At 42.7% G+C, this 16,274-nt stretch overlaps 2 protein-coding genes across 5 annotated transcripts in view; both read left to right on the forward strand.

Moving 5' to 3' along the window:
* LOC102303362 (proliferation marker protein Ki-67) overlaps nucleotides 1-7,839 on the forward strand; it is an 11,029-nt gene extending 3,190 nt beyond the window's left edge. Inside the window, exons 5-17 of one of the 4 annotated variants that reach the window (XM_005932794.3) lie at nucleotides 404-473; nucleotides 598-673; nucleotides 846-1,457; nucleotides 1,568-1,800; nucleotides 1,878-2,050; nucleotides 2,096-2,712; nucleotides 3,013-3,128; nucleotides 3,346-3,523; nucleotides 3,614-3,757; nucleotides 3,878-4,779; nucleotides 5,016-5,064; nucleotides 5,259-5,774; nucleotides 5,929-7,839. In XM_005932794.3, the coding sequence (XP_005932856.1) occupies nucleotides 404-473; nucleotides 598-673; nucleotides 846-1,457; nucleotides 1,568-1,800; nucleotides 1,878-2,050; nucleotides 2,096-2,712; nucleotides 3,013-3,128; nucleotides 3,346-3,523; nucleotides 3,614-3,757; nucleotides 3,878-4,779; nucleotides 5,016-5,064; nucleotides 5,259-5,774; nucleotides 5,929-7,589 (5,347 nt within the window). In that variant the 3' untranslated portion in view covers nucleotides 7,590-7,839. Of the gene's footprint in view, nucleotides 1-403; nucleotides 474-597; nucleotides 674-845; nucleotides 1,458-1,567; nucleotides 1,801-1,877; nucleotides 2,713-3,012; nucleotides 3,129-3,345; nucleotides 3,524-3,613; nucleotides 3,758-3,877; nucleotides 4,780-5,015; nucleotides 5,065-5,258; nucleotides 5,775-5,928 lie in introns of all 4 variants that reach the window. The other 3 variants (XM_005932793.3, XM_005932792.3, XM_005932790.3) reach the window with 3 other exon arrangements.
* A 107-nt stretch (nucleotides 7,840-7,946) lies between these two features.
* On the forward strand, nucleotides 7,947-15,724 carry tut1 (terminal uridylyl transferase 1, U6 snRNA-specific). Its single transcript, XM_005932795.3, has 10 exons — nucleotides 7,947-8,619; nucleotides 9,485-9,675; nucleotides 9,775-9,981; nucleotides 10,200-10,314; nucleotides 10,426-10,553; nucleotides 10,639-10,865; nucleotides 10,960-11,069; nucleotides 11,570-11,692; nucleotides 14,107-14,199; nucleotides 14,281-15,724. The coding sequence occupies exons 1-10, from the start codon at nucleotides 8,544-8,546 to the stop codon at nucleotides 15,411-15,413; spliced, it is 2,403 nt and encodes an 800-aa protein (XP_005932857.1). The 5' UTR covers nucleotides 7,947-8,543; the 3' UTR covers nucleotides 15,414-15,724.
* The last annotated feature ends 550 nt before the right edge of the window (nucleotides 15,725-16,274 follow it).

A 16,274-nucleotide genomic window follows, 5' to 3' on the forward strand; every position in this document is an offset into this window, starting at 1 on the left:
GTGCGCTAGTACCTCTTGCCACGAGTTCCCAGAATCCTTTGCGGTTTTACCCCTGAGTGACGTCACATTTTCAATCTCTATACCACGTAATATGAAATCTGTGTTGGCCGTTTCAGTTAACATGATATTGGCTTGTTGGTTATTATTGCTAAATGCAAATTCAGGTGAGCAGCACTGGAGTTAATTTATTGTTTTTCATGTAGAGATAAAAATGAGATAATTTATCTTGTAGAAAAGTGGTGGGTAATTGGAATCTTCTGATGTGTTTAACGTATTTTAAGAGCTCATAGATTATACTGCTTGCAGTGGAAATGAAACAGTCCTGTTCTTAGTGTCTCCATGTTAGCATTGTTATGGTCACCCTAAAGGGCGTCTTCTATGTCTTTGCTTTTGATTATTTCAGGTTTGAGTATCCTCCGGCACAAACGCCAAAGAAGAGGTCTGCCATTGGAGGCAAACCTGAAACCCTCAAGGTAATTTTATTTATTTATTTTCCTTTTAAACCACTCTATTTCAGCCTTCCACAACTCTCTTAAAAAAGTTATTACCTTTCTAATAAATTGGATTGTTTTACTAATAGGGGCGTCTTATTCTTAGGTTCTTCAAGACCAGCAAGTGGGTGACACCCCTATTGTGGAAAAAGGAGAAAAGAGATTCTCTGAAGTGTCATCAGGTGTGATTTCTATTTAGAAACAGTCGTTTTTAGCAATGTAGCTATGTGAAGCAGCGTACACTTATTAAATATGTCTGAAAATAAGCAGACCCATGTAACCAAAGCTGTAAATGGTCTTGCAGAACAAGCAGCTAAACAGCCACTGACTGATTTGTTTTATTATTTTTTTAAGATACTTGTCTTAAAGATGGAGCCAGCCATGACAATATTCAGCGTTCCTTGGAAAAAACCGGAGAGTTGGAGTCCAAGGCAGATGATAGCCTGCTACAAGGCAAGAGCAACTCCCCCTTCAGCGACCTGTATCAAATGATCAAAAAATCTCTGGATGTCAAGACCCCTCGAAAATCTTGTGCCAGTCAGCTTGCAACGCCTTCCTCAAAGGTCGCCTCTCCAAAACCCAATTCGGTCAGAAAAGGTAGTGCCATTTTCACTGAGAAAAAAAGCACTCCTAAGAAAAGTGAAGTTCTAGCTGGACCTGGAAGTACAAACGGGGGAACCCCAGCGTCTGTGAGGAAGCAAGCGAAGGTTCCAGCTGCTGAGACAGCTGAACCCAGAGCAGAAAAGGCTGAAAATGGCAGCGTGATTGAAACGGCTTCACCTCAGAAAAGAAATGACGCAACTCCTCAGAAGTTTACTGTAAATGAGGTTATTGAGCAAATTACAGCTGAAACACCCAAGTCGCCTGCGAGGAGGAGGAGTAAGGAAATGTCACCTGGCAAAACTCCAGTGACCAAGAACCAAGAAGAAAAAACAAAGGCATCACCCAGGAATTCAGCTGGAAAAGGTTTTACTGCTCAAAATTGAATTATAATATTTCTGGGTGTGGCTGTATAATTGATATTGTACACTTCTGGTAGCTTGATACTAATGTACGAGCATATTTTGTTTTCATAGGAAAAGAAGTGTCCAAAAAACGCAAGAGTGGAGAACTCGGAGAAGACGTACCCAAACAGCAAGCGAAGAGGAAACGCGTTTCCTTTGGAGGTTACCTGAGCCCAGAGCTGTTTGACAAACGGTTGCCTCCTGACTCTCCATTACGCAAGGGGGCTACCCCACGGAGGAGCTTGTCTCTCTTGAGACCCAAGCAGTCACTGCTTAGACGAGCATCCGTCATCGGCTTGCTAAAAGTAAGAATGGGCAGTTTAAAGTGACAGTATACTTGGAATGTTATACACTTATTTAAAACATATATTGTTTTCCATAGGAGGGCAGCCCACGTGCAAAAAGTCCTGCAAAAACAAAAACACCATCACCTAAGAAATCACCGAGCAAGAAAATGGCTTCTCCTAAGACTCCAACTTCTGGGAAGAAGTCTCCCAAATCCAGATCACCATCACCCAAGGCAGCATCTCCCGCGAAGAAGTCACCCAAGTCCAGGTCCCCGTCTCCCGCGAAGAAGTCTCCCAAGTCACCCAAGTCCAGGTCCCCGTCTCCCGCGAAGAAGTCTCCCAAGTCACCCAAGTCCAGGTCCCCGTCTCCCGCGAAGAAGTCGCCCAAGTCCAGGTCCCCGTCTCCCAAAGCAGCTTCTCCTGCCAATAAATCACCCAAATCCAGATCTGCTTCTCCTAAAGCAACCGCGAATAAATCGCCAAAATCCAAGAGCCCATCTACTGCAAGAGGAAGATCTCCTTCTAAAGTGGAAACTCCTAAAACCAATGAACAGCAGAAAACTCAACGCAGGGCTTCGGCCCCAGGGCAGATTCCCCACGAGCAAGTTCCTGCTGGAAAAAGAAGGGCAACTGTGGGTTTGCCTGGTACTTCTCTGGAAAGTGTCCCTGCTGCCGTCCTTACACCAGCTAAAACTCCCACTAATTCAGGAGTTCAGACCCCCACAGTCAAGGGGCGATTTTCTGTGTCACAAATTAGTACACCCTCTCCAATGGCTGAAGCCGACAAGGTCACTGACCAGGTTCTTTTGCCCACCGTCACCCCTAAAACACACAAGGGAAGGAAAAGCACCTCGCAGAAGACTCCAGGTGCTGCGAAGAGTGCAGTAAAGATGCACAGAAGAAGTGGCATTTCAAGAGCATCTATAAAAGGTATGATAAGTGCTGAAATGTTTGATAGCTGGTTTCAACTCTTGGTTTTTGTTCCCAGCACTAGAAATCTGTCAGTTCCAGTCAGAATGAAGGTCATTAGTGGGAGTAGCTGAAAGCTACTTGTTTTACTCATTTTCTTTTTATCATCTTTAAAAATGTAAATTTAATTAAATCTTTCAAAGCTGTTTATAATTAATTAATGCAGTTGTTGTAGAAAAAGAAATCTGATGATCACGATGAGAATGAGAAGATTAATTTTGTGTGTTTTCTTTCTTTCTTTTTTCTCTCATGTCCATCCAGTCTCCAATCCTTGGGCGCACATTGTGAAATTTGGTCAACCTAAGGCTCAAGTTGTTGCTCCACTTAAAAAAACCATTGGCCAAAAGCCTAAGAAGAAAGCAGCGCCCAAACCACAGGTACAGAAACATATTGTACCAAGTACAGTTATGTTTTAAGTAGAATCTTTTTATTTCTTATGTTATGTGTCGAGATTGGGTAGTATTAAACTTTTAGGGCACATCATTAATGCATTAATTAGTGTTTGCAGATGAATTTAACAATTATGCGTCTGTTGTTCTGAATCTTTATAATGATCTTTATCAAATCTACTTGTCTTTCCAAAACACCAATCAGACACCTGCCAGAAATCTGAAGGGCTACGTGAGCACTGGACATGCAGACTCGCCCGCCACCATTGTTGTTGGTAGAGCACACAGACAGACCGTTGTGCAGCCAACTGGTGCTGCACCAAGAGTGGTCACCAATGTTGCACTCTTCAAAAAGAACATGAAAATGGATGAAGACTTGACTGGTAAGCACCTCTCCTTCATCCGCAGCAGGTGGTGAAACTTGTGGCCAATTTCAGTTTTGTGCCTTCTTACATTGTGCTGTTTGATTTCAGGTATTTCTGAAATGTTTAAAACTCCTGTAAACGAAAGGAAGCGGAAGTCTTTAATCGATGATAACAGCGTCACAAAGACACCAGCTGGAGGTCAGAGCGCATCTGTGATGGAGCCATCAGTGCTGAGCACACCAGAGGAACCAGGTAAGCTGTGTATTTGTGGTGTTTTGATTGGTAGTGAATCTTGAGTTCTGCATAGTCCAAATAAGCTGGCTGGGACATTAAGTTGTTATAAAGGAAAACAAAAATATGACTTATTTACAGGTGAGATGATAGTATCTCCGCTGAGTGTTACATCTGCAGTAAAAGGCAGAAGATACAACAATGAGGCAGTCCAACGCCTCCTTGATGAAGATCAAGACGCCACCTTCATCAGCCAGATTCAGTCAGAGTCAAGTGAACGGCAGAATGCAGATTTGCAGGCGTCCACTGTAACAACTCCCAAACTGAGGCCAGAATTACCAGAATCTCTGACCGGAGTTAAGAGGATCATGAAGACGCCTAAACAGAAGGCTGAGCCTGTTGAAGATTTGAGAGGGAAGCTGTTGAAAACTCCAAAACAGAAGCCTGAAAAACAGGAGTGCCTCACTGGAGTCAGGAGGATCATGAAGACTCCGAGACAGAAAGCCGAACCTTTAGAGGACATCAGAGGGAATCTTCTGAAGACTCCCAAACAGAAGCCTGAACAGCAAGAGTGCTTCACTGGGGTTAAGAGAATATTTAGAACTCCAAAGGAGAAGGCTGAACCGCTTGAAGACCTTCAAGGGAAGATTCTGAAGACCCCCGAAGTCCCAGAAGCTGGTGATGCCAGTTTGGGTGGTGGTAAGGAGCTTCTGCAGACGCCAGCACAGTTGCAAGAATCTGACGCAAAAGGCATGAAAACTCCAAAAACGAAGAGCTCTCCAGTGGTTCACCTCACTGGAGTCAAGAGAGTGATGAAGACACCCGTGGAGAAAGGTGCTCCTGTCGAAGATGTGGTTGGCGTGAAGAGGCTCATGAGAACTCCCAGACAGAAAGGCGAACCTGTTGAGGCGAATTTCGGGCTCAAGAGACTCATGAAGTCGCCAAGGCTGAGGGGTAATGCTCCAGTGGAGGACTTCGAGGGACTTCAAGAACTTATGGAGGAGCCACTGACTGAGCCCACAGTACAACCAGAGGCAAAGGAGGTAATGCATTCAGTATTCATACAAAATACATGCCCACCAAAAAAGGGGCAAAACACTAAAAAGACTGTTTGGTTGATCATTTCACTCTAAAATTAAGTCTGAACATCTGTCTGTTACTGAGTTAACTCTTATCAATGCCATTGCCTCTAATCCCTGGTTTTAGAAAGTTGTTTGTGTGCATGGTTTAGTTTTCTAACAAGACCTCATTGTCCAAATTGGTTTTGTTCTATTTTTAGCAGGGTGAAGCTCAGATGTCTCTCGACAGCAGTGCAAACGTGGTAAAAGGTGGGTTAGGTTAACTAAAACTGTTAAATGTTTGTTCTTGGGAGCGTGGACTTGAAAAGGGTTTGATCAGTGTGACTTTCTTTTGTAATGTTGTCAAAACATATCAGCCTCCACACAGATTCGGCGTTAAACTGTTTCTTTCCCCCCTCTCTCTCTCCTTTTGGATGATGATGATGATGATAATAAAACATCAGATGCCATGGAAACGGTCTCTCAGGCAGATGCAGTACTTCTTGAGGAAGCTGAGGTGAAGACTGCTGTGAATGCAGATCCTGCCCATGAGAAGAAATCTGTACGAGGCAGAAGGGCAAAAACGGTGGAATCTAAAGCAGCTGAGGATAAACAGGAAGAGCCTGTAATCCCTGCTCCATCCAGAGGAAGAAGAGGAAAGAAAACTGAAGCTACAGCACCACCTGCTGTTAGACAGACGACAAGAGGCAGAAATGCGAAGACAGCTGTTGAGTTGTCAGCAGAAGAGAATCACCTTCCTTCTCCCAAAGTTGCTCCTAAGCCAAAAAGGGGTAGAAGTGCACAGCAGTCTTCTGATGAGCCTGAAGTTGCTGCTGAAGCTGAGCGTGTTCAGAGCCACCCACTTGATGTTGAGGAGAAAGCAAATGAAAGTGCTGTGCCCAAGCGAGGAAGAAGAGCTAAGCAACCCAAAAAGTCACAGCAACGAAATGCAACTGAGGATGTTCCCCAAGATACACCAGGTATAAAACTCTAGATTATTTAGTGCCTTCTCTTAGGAAGTATAACTAATAACTGAGCATGTTGCATTATGTTATTTCATTTTTATCATATGTATGTTTATAATTTATGTATAATTTTCTCCCCCTTGTTTTATCTTGCTCTTGTTTAAATTAGATGCAAATGTAGCCTGCAGTGACCAGCCTGAGGTGTTGCCAGGCGGAGCTGATGAAAACAAACCTGATGCCATGGAAACTGTTGTCCAAGCACGTCAAGCTGAAAGCTTACTTCACGTGCAGACACCAGCTTCAGTTCAGAAGAAATCTGTCCGAGGCAGAAGAGCAAAACAGGCCGAATCTGAAGAACTTGAAGATAAAAAAGAGGCAGCTGAAATTGCTGAAGATCCCATTGTGCCTACTCCAGCGAGAGGAGAAAGAAGAGGGAAGAAAATGGAAGCTGTAGCGCCACCTGCAGCTAGACACACAAAAAGAGGCAGAAATGCAAAGTCTCAGGAGAGCACCTCTGAGACCTCCGCTGATGCCAGTGCCCAAGCGTCTCTGATAAGCACCAGTCTGTCTGCACTCCAGACAGAAGAAGCTGTTGTTAAGCCAGTCAGAGGGAGGAGAGCAAAACAAACACCTGTTAAGCCAGCTCAACCAGAGCCTGAAACGGTTGAAACAGCAAGTGGGGAACAGAGCCAAGTGGAAAACTCTGAGCCTCAGAAGACCACTCTTCCCACTGCTGGAAAACCACGAAGAGGGAGAAAGGCAAGACAGGATACCGCTGAACAGAATGAGGTGACAGAAGAGGTGGTCAAGCAGGCAGCAGTGGAGACGAATGAGCAGTCTCAGCCTCCAGCCAGAGTAAAGAGGGGCAGAAATGCCAAACAGGATGAAGAAAAGATGAATGAGCCTGCTAAAAAAATAAAACTAACAAGAAAGTCTGAGGAGGCCCAAACGGAATTAACAGAAGCCCAAACTGCTGAAATGGTCATTTCAGAAACAACAGAACCAGCCCAGATAAGCGAACAGGCCAGTGTGGCCACGAAGCCCAGAAGAGGGCGGAAAGCAAAACAAGACACAGAGAGTGTGGAATCCATTGAGGTCCAAGAGGTCCCTGTTCTCAGCACAGAAAATAAACCCAAACGAGGCAGGAGGGGAAAAGCAGCTGCCGAAGAAACTAAAGCCACTGCCGAAAGTCCTGAACACAAGCCGAAGGCTGAGGAGGCGAAAAATGCTGAGCCACTTTCCTCGTCTATGAAAACTAGCAGGTCAAGGGGAGTGAGGGCTTCTGCTAAATGTGAGACTTCACAAGCCATTCCAGCCAAGAGAGCCCGCAGAGGTACAGCGGTTTCTCCTGAGGAGGTCAGCACAGAATCCACAGTTTTGGTTTCCGAGCCTGCTCCCACGTCAGTGGAACCAGCAAGAAAGGGAAGACGGGGAGCATTCAAGTCCACAACAGAAGAGCCTACGACGACTACTGATCAGAAGAATCCTGAAGCTGTTGAGAGCAACGCAAAGATGCCCAAAAGATGCGTTAAGTGGAAATCACACTTGGAAGTCTTTGAGATTCCAAAGGCGACACCTGTAAAAGCAGCGCGAGGTAAGAAGTCTAAAGCTGCAGACCAAGTCAACAGTGAAAGCAAAAATGTGTCAAATGATGCCAACAAAATTGAAGAGGAGGATCTCTCAGATAAAGCTGTTGACAGTAGACCTGTTAAGAGAGTCGGACGAGGGGCGAAGACTGCTGCCAAAGTGGAACCTGCAAACAACCCAGAGAAAAACGTTGAAGCCAAAACGCAGCCTAAAACCCGCAGAGGAAGATCAGCAAACAAATAGATGTATTTGTACACATCAGTACCTTTTTAACGATAATCTATTTTTGTACTTGTGGCTTTTTTTTTCTCTCTCTTTTTTTTTTTAAGATTGTAATGCTTTGTAGTCCATAGTTTTATAGTGAAAAAGCTTTGCCTGAGTTCAGCAGGGAATCTTTGTTTTTAATCATTTGGTGTCAAGCTGTATTATTCTTCACTGATTCTGCAAATACTTTATGGTTCAAAAAATTGGTTATTAAATTTTTTTTCTACATTGGAAAATGTGTGGAAATTGTTTTTATTTTATTAAAAAATGTTTAAATCACAATTTTTGAATGCATCTACATATTGGGTTCAGCTGGTAAATAGATGATCAGGTTAGAATTAAACACAGTTTATAACTCAAATAGTTATTAGTGTAATAGAATTAGTGATAAAGAAAATAATAGTATGTTTAGCCTGTTATCATAGTGGGCTTTGTGACAATGTTTTAATTAAATGTGTCCTGAGACCTCTGCTGTAACTACCTCAGAGGTTGTAATTTAAGCTCTATTCTGCAGTAGGTTTACAGTTTACCTTAAGTGAAAGGCTTAAAGGTTTCAAGCTGAAATAAATTGGCTTTAAAATGATGCATTTTATAATTCTACTTTAGAGACCTCAAGTGAAATTGGACAAATTTTAAAATATTTCTTTTTTTTAAATTAATGTTAGCGCTTCTCTATGGCCTCAATGCCACCCCTTTATAAATAAACTTCCATAGACTATTCCCGCTACAGTGAGTGCTCTAGTTCAAAAGCTAAGAGGAACTGTATGATTAAAAACATGGGAGCAACCCGGACGGAGTTTGGTGACGGACTGAAAGCAAACGCGGAGTCGACGCTGGAGGGAGATTTGAGGCGCGTGTAAGGTTGTTGGCCTCAAACTTGGCTAGCGATTTTTGTGCTTCCTGCGTTTGTCGTTATAACTTATTCTTTACATCATGTCAGAGGACATTGACATAAAAACAACGCCGAGAGGGTTTCAGTGCACCCTGTGCAACGTCAATTTACCCAACTGTAAGTAACGGAAGCTAACTCAACCATATACGAGTCTGTTGAAGTGCAGTGAATGTAATAGTTTCTTTAATTTACAGATAACTAATAAAACTGCGGCTACAGTTTGAACGTTGCAGTCATTTCCGTCATAAGTTTAATGAGTGTTACCGCACTTTGCAAATTACACATACATTACTAAGTTATGTCTGCTTTATTTTCCGTAGCTTTAAAGTTTAACATTACTCAGAAAATTGTAATTTTACCTACAACACTGTGCAAAAGTCTTGATCCGAAGGATTATAGTTTCCTTCCAAGCAGCCAGACGTTCTTGCCATGTTGTAAAGTGTTGTTGAGCACTAGTTCTCCAGCCTCAAGGTTTTGTTTGTTTTGTTTTGTTTTTTTGACATGGACTGTTTTTCACTCATTTACAGTCTAGTCGTTTTACCTGACCATATTCAGAGTAATCTTTTGGTTATTAAGCCGGTTAACGCATACCTTTGGCTCATTCAAAAATAAAAAAATAAACCATCTCTAAATTGTATATTTGGGCATTTTGTTACTAGCAGCATGCTGCAAAAATATATATTTTGTTCACATTTCTTTAGTTGAGTCTATGAAAACTGCCAAAGATAACACAATTTAAAAGGCACAAAATAATAAACAAGATGATTCTTAAAAAGCTATTAACCAGCACAGTGTGTCCTTAAAAAATGTCAGGCTTAAAAAAACACCCACTTATCTGTAGCAGATGTTCAATGTCTCAAAGTTAAAAAAAATAAATAAAATAAAAATACAGCAAACACTTGGCACAGGACCTGAGAGATGCATCTGCCCTGTTCCAAAGCCCGTACCTGAACTTTATTGAAGCATTATTTTTGTCCTGCAGCGGCAAGTTTGGATCAGCATCTGAAAGGGAAGAAGCATCAGACACTGAGTGGTGTGCGCGCCACTAGAAAGACCCAGGAAGACCACAGCGTGTTCGTTGGTGGCATCAATCCTGAGATCTCCCAAACTGACTTAGCGATGTATTTTCAGCAGTTTGGGTCAGTCGCGGATGTCATCATTGACAAAGACAAGGTCAGACAACTATACGCGATCCAGATGTGCACAGTCTTAAAGCAACCCCAAATTACTGCATTTCTATTAAAGCATGACTTTATCCCTTTGCGCTCACAGGGTGTGTATGCCATCGTGCAATTCAGCGAGACAGACAGCATCCAAGCAGCTCTGTCCTGTATTGAGCATAAGCTGAAAGGCCTGAAGCTGCGCGTCAAACCTCGGGAAAAGAAGAATTTCAAGTTGATTCCCAAGAAGAAGAACGATCCCGAGAACCTCCAACAAGTTCTTGACCGCCTTAAACCCGACTTGTGTCAGTTGGTGTCTGTAAGCATCCTCTTTTAAAATTTGCTAAAATGTGTGTGTCTTTAAAAAATGACAAATACACTTGTTTGGTGCTTGTGGAGCAATGAAACTCTCGACTCTGCTAATAGACAAGTTTAGTGTAATCTAAAATATGCAGCTTTGAGAATAGACTAGACGAGCTTATAACATATATGTTTGTTAACAAAGGGACTACGGTGTTGCCCTTTGTTCCCCTCTAGGTGAATGCCCAGATGCAGCATGTTGTTGAGCAATTTCAGCTGGGAGAAAATGAAAAGAATGCCCGAAGCTTGCTGGTTCAACTCATGCAGGAGATTTTTGTAGAGTTTTTCCCAGGTGATCTTTGTAAATACCCGTACACAGGTCTTGCATGCATATTGGTGAGGGGAAAAGAGCAGAAGGAAATGTTTTTCTAACTTTTGTGGCCATATGTTGGGTGGTTTGCAGACAGCCAGATTCTCCCATTTGGTTCATCTGTCAACACGTTTGGCATCCATTCATGTGACCTGGACCTGTTCTTAGACCTAGAACACACCAAGGTGTTCCAGGCTCATGCCAAGTCAACCACAGAACAGGTTCGATGCGCACATTTGGTCACATAATATCACACATGTAGCTCGATAAAGAAGACGCCTTTGGTGAGATTCCCTCTTTCTTCAGCCAGGGGAAGGCGTGTCAGACGATGGGCGGTCTGAGGACTCTATACTGTCTGATATCGACCTGTCCACAGCCGCTCCAGCTGAGGTTCTCGACCTCCTGGCGATGATCCTGAAACGCTGCGTCCCCAGCGTGCATAAAGTCCACGTGGTCAGCAGCGCTCGTCTCCCCGTTGTCAAATTCCATCACCGTGAGCTTAACCTGCAGGGGGACATCACCATTAATAACAGGTTGGTGAGCGAATGCAATATTGTGCAGCATCTGCTGTCTTCAGCTCTGTTTTTATTTTTATCTGTGAGCGTAACAGCTGTTTTTCCTCACTAGACTAGCAGTAAGAAACACCCGCTTCCTCCAGCTGTGCTCAGGGATTGATGAGAGGCTGAGGCCTCTTGTGTACACGATCCGGTACTGGGCCAAGCAGAAGCAGCTTGCCGGTAAGACGCAGCAACTTAAAACAAGATCATTGAAACGGATGCCCGTGTTTCAGTTTCCTCTGTATTTTAGGTGGTTATTTCATTTTCTGGTCAACAGATGTCAGTAGAACTTCACTGCCTCTTAGATCACTGATGCGAGAAGAGTGATTTTACAATTTTATTACCTTGTTATGATGAAATAAGACGGCACAAACAGCTTTTTTTCTTGTATTGCCAGTGTCGACTCATATTAAAATCTTAATGAATGTTGCTCACTGACACTACTAATTGCCTTTCTGGTGATTACCTTTACTCTTGAGCCATGGTTCCTCTATTCCAGTTGTCACAGCAGCACAACAGTTATTCGGGTTTATTAGTGAACTGTAATGACGTTATGGCTGCGTGAGTCACCGTCAGTCCGAGTGTGTAAACAAACGGGTGACAAAACCCCCCAAAAAACTTGTGGCTGTGTTCTGATTCGTTTCTTCTTCTTAGTAATGCTGTCACATTGTGGTGTGTAGGTAATCCCAGTGGTGCCGGTCCCCTTCTGAACAACTACGCTCTCACGCTGCTGATCATCTTCTTCTTGCAAAACTGTGAGCCTGCTGTCCTCCCTACAGTGGATCAGCTCAAAGACTTGGCCTGTAAGTGCTGCATCGCTTCTACACTTCACACAAGGACATTTTTGTATACTTAACCAACTAAATACAGTACTGTGCAAAAGTTTTGAGCCACCCCTCATTTCTTTATATTTTGCTTCCAAGGAGCCAGACTTGCTAATCATTTTTAAAGTGGTTTGGAGCAATAGTTCTCTGGGCTTTCTTAAGGTCTTTCAAAGCTCTTCCTTGGGCATTGGCTGCTTTTTTAAATCCTCTTCAATCCAGTTGTTGTGCCTGACAAATATCAGAGGAATGTTTCTTTGTTTATTAAGTCACTTAGAACTGAGCTGTGAGTCATCCAAGGATGAAAAAGGCACCTAATTCAAAGCAAGAACCTGTGTTGTGTCTACACGTAACAAGCAACTAAGCAATTTTTAAATTTAGGCACTTTGTTACTAGCAGCCTGTCACAAAAACACATAATCTGTTCTCTTTTTATTTAGTTGAATCTATGAAAAATGCCAAAGATAACACTGATTAATAGGAACAAAAGTGCACAGAATATTAATTTAGAAAATGAGCGGACTGGACAAGGGGGGGGCAAAAGAAGAAGTGGAAGGCCTAAAAAACTATCTATAGTGGATGAACAGTATCTGAAGTCGTTAAGAAAAAATCCAGCAAAGTTCTGACACAGGATGTGAGAGATGCACCTGACCAGTTAATCTGCCTACTGTTCACTGAAGCCTCATGAGAAATGGTCTCAGTAGAAGGGTGGCTGTCAAGAAGCCATTATTAAGAAGGAGGCACAGGGAGAAAGAACTGGGCTGAAAACCAGTGGCAATGGGTCTGATGGAGTGATGAATCCAAATGAAAAATTTTGGTTAATATCATCATTAATATGCACGGAGGTTGGTAGAGGTAGAACAGTGAGTATTTAGTGATCGTCAGAGGTGGCCAGTTAATTTACCCAAGGGTCCACATGAGGTGCTTTTGTGGGTGCACCAATAAGCTGAACTCAGTTCTGCTCAGTGTTAATTTTATGTGATTTTCTGGGAAATCACAAAGCTGGTCCTAGATTTGTACAGCTCAGTGAAAAAGGCTTTTTTGCAGCTTGGCTAACAAAGCTTTAGATATCTGTTCTGCTCATTCAAGTTCTTATATTTCTTTCTTCAAACTGTAGTAATTAAACAGCAATCTGCTTTCAAAAGCTGAACACGCGGCTTTACCTCTGATTTAAGTAAAAAAAAAAACTACTTGTCTTTTTCTCAGTCTATTTTTGTTTTGTTTTTTGTAGCTAACAGACATTTTTTGGGACTAGCAAACACACCTCGTAAATGTTAGTTCCAATGTATATGTCCTTCGAGAAGCTTGGAGAACGATTCCTGAAGAATGCTTCAGGAAGAGAAAAAATATATTCTCGTGTATATATTTCCATTTTGATGTTTGGGGGGTTTTTGTCCTAGGGAGAGTCAAACTGTTCATGGCTCCTTCAGCGGCTCACGACCCCTTAAGATTTCTTTTTGTACCAAAACACAAGTTAAGAACATTGAGACAATCTTTGACAAAAATGAGAAATTTGACAAAGGAATAGATCAAGAGCTCAGAAACAAAATCCTTCTGATCTGGAAAGGATTATGCATGTCTTTGTTACACATAAACTGGACTACTGTAATGAACTGTATGCTGAAGTTAATCAATCATCCCTTGCCTGTTTACTATTAGTCCAAAACGCTGCAGCTGCTGATTACTGAGTAGGACGAAAAAGCGAGGTCACGTTCCTCCAGCGGTGGCAGCTTTGGCTCTGGTGCATTACAGAGTCCAGTATAAAGTGGCACCGTTTGTTGTCTCGTGTTGGATACGCTCCCTGGAGATCTTTAAGGTTTGCCTCTCAATCACTCTGTGGTTGAAGTTTATTTCCAGAGAAGTTGCAGTTGCACCAAAAATTATGGGATGACCTCCCAAATGACCTCAGACAAATATGTGGCTGTTTTTAAATCTAAAATAAAGACACAGCTTTTCTGTTATGCTTTTGGAAACTTTGCCGGACCTCTGTTTGGATGATTGATTACTGTTTGGTTTTTCATGTAAACCCTGTGAATGCGTGTCTGTTTATTCGAATTTATTTTAGTGTAAAGCACTTTGGTGTCAAATATGCTATATAAATAAATTTTTCTTCCTTAAACTACTGTTTAGTTTGAATTCCCTCAACTCTCATCACTTGCACTGAGGAACAAATCTGAGTGTATGAGCACCGAGAGTTACCTGACCCTACTTTTACAATTAACTGTTTAATTTAAAGAAAAACTTTAATAAAAAACAAAATACTTCTTAATATATTTTGTCTTGCAGACAGACTAAAATGACCGTTTCTATTAAAGGTAACTTAGATAATGTATGCTGTGACTTTAGCTTATGTATTAACTGTTTAACCTGTGTTAATAATTATTAACTTGATTGCAGGTGAGGAGGAAGAGTGTGTGATTGAAGGCTGGAACTGCACCTTCCCCAGTCAGCCAATTGCTGTTCCCCCCAGCAAGAACACTCAGCAGCTCTGTAAGTTAAAGTTAAAATGTAAAGAAAGAAATGTGTTAGTCAGAGATTTCCTCGCTCTAAACAAATCGTTTGTCTGTCCAGGTACCCTGCTGGCTGCCTTCTTCTCCTTTTATGCCAAGTTTGATTTTGCAAGTAGTGTTATATCTGTTAGGGAGGGCCGTTCATTTCCAATCACAGATTTCCTCAGTCAGAATAAAGAGGACGATGCTTTGCAAGAGGACCAGTCCACCAAGGCCCATCAGCAACGTCCCAAACTTGGCCCCCTAAACCTCTTAGACCCCTTTGAGCTTTCCCACAATGTAGCAGGAAACCTGAATGAACGGTGTCAGCGCAGCTTTCAGAGGGAGTGCCAAGAGGCTGAGAAGTACTGCCGCAGCCTGCAGTATCAGCGAAAATCTACTAAGGGGAAACCGTGGGGCCTGGTGCGCTTATTTAGCCCACATGGGGAAGCGACACCGTGCAAAACAGAGCAGCTGACCATCAGTATCCCGTTCAAGTCGGCCTCGCTCCCAGAACGACTGCGCGACGAACTGCACGCAGCGGGAGACGGTTTCCGGCTGCTGTGGTTTCAGAGAGTTTGCTCTGCTGTGGAGGAAGTACTGAAAAACATTCTCAAGTGTCACCTCGCTCCCTCTAAAGATGCTGTATTTGGCGAGGACTCGTCCATTTCTGCTGAGGAAATGGAAACTACACAAGCTTCTGTCACATCGTCACTCAGTGACAGCTTTGACGGTGCTGAAGCCCAAATCGAAGCCAGCCCTCTGGGTACAGTTGTTATCGGTGGCAAGAGGCCGCTGTCTTCTGGCAGTGATGCTTCGGTGTCGCCGCAAGGCAAAAAGCCAAGAATGGCGAGACGAGGGAAGCCTGAGCTCCTGGCGTGGACGTGCATGCAAAAACACGTAGTGTGGGCGGGCAGGAGGAAAGTGAAACGGGAGCTGATCAAAGATGCTGACTCGAGGCCAGAGGGCAGCTGTGTGGAGCTGGAGTCCCAGGTTACGGCTTTCATCATTGAAAAAGAGCCAGAGCTCAAGGAACCCCTGGAGTTTAATGTTCAGCCCCAGATGCTGGGAGGAACAGAAAGCACAAGGGCAGTGCTCAAGTTAGAGCCGAGCAGCGACAAGACAGGAGTGTTTCAAGACTTCTTTCATTTCCTGGAAGCTTTCTTACCCAAGATGGTAGAGACATTGTTAGAAAAAGAAGAGGCTAGTGCTTAAAAGGCAATATGTTTCCCTAAATGAAAGATTTTTTTTGTATTAGTTATGAAAAAAAGATGCAGTAAATGCTGTGTAAATGAATCATTAAAAAAAAGGGACAAACAGCTGTCTATTATGTTTTTAATGGTTTTCATTCATACTGTACGTTTGTACTTCTGAGTTCTTGAATATTTCACATTTGAGGTTCTGATTGGCCCATTTTTAAGTTTAACGTGACTTAGTTTTACTGTCTTATTTTTAAAGTCATTCTGTTTGGCTTAGACAGCTCCACATCTTGTTTTCAGCTGAATAAAGTCCTTTTGTAAAAACTCTTCCTCGCCACACTTTCTTTTACATAAAGAGTTGTAAAGTGTAACAAATTTGCAAAAATAGAGTTGTTTGTTTCACGGTTTTCCAGAAAGAAGCCGTTGGGCGAAGCTTTCTTTTTTTCTGTTTCCCTCGTCGGCTCTGTGCTCATATGACTTAGACAGATGAGAGTAATTATTCAGGCAGGCAGTCTTCTTTATTACAGCAGGACAAGGTGGAGCTGAGGGATGCACAGAGCTCCCATGTGCTGATTAACATCATTCATCTCACTTTTATAGGGAAATACAGATGGTCTGCTTGTGAGATAGGCCTATGGAGATAGCTGTGATGATAAAGTGTCGAGATGAGATAGTACATGTTAATCTGACGCTGGTTCACATTAATGACAGGATGTTTATTGTTGCCACATTATTACAGAGGAAACTGTAACGTATGACCCAGCCGGTTAGGATATTTGTGATCCCTCACGATTCACAGTGTATTTTGGGTCTGACTGCTATTTAAAAAAAGGAAACTTGTGGTAATGTGCAGTTTTGGTTTGATTTTTGGCCCATA

Source organism: Haplochromis burtoni, unplaced genomic scaffold (genome assembly GCF_018398535.1).
Source record: "Haplochromis burtoni strain Fernald_Lab_line unplaced genomic scaffold, NCSU_Asbu1 Contig_162, whole genome shotgun sequence".
In the NCBI taxonomy this organism is placed as follows: domain Eukaryota; kingdom Metazoa; phylum Chordata; class Actinopteri; order Cichliformes; family Cichlidae; genus Haplochromis; species Haplochromis burtoni.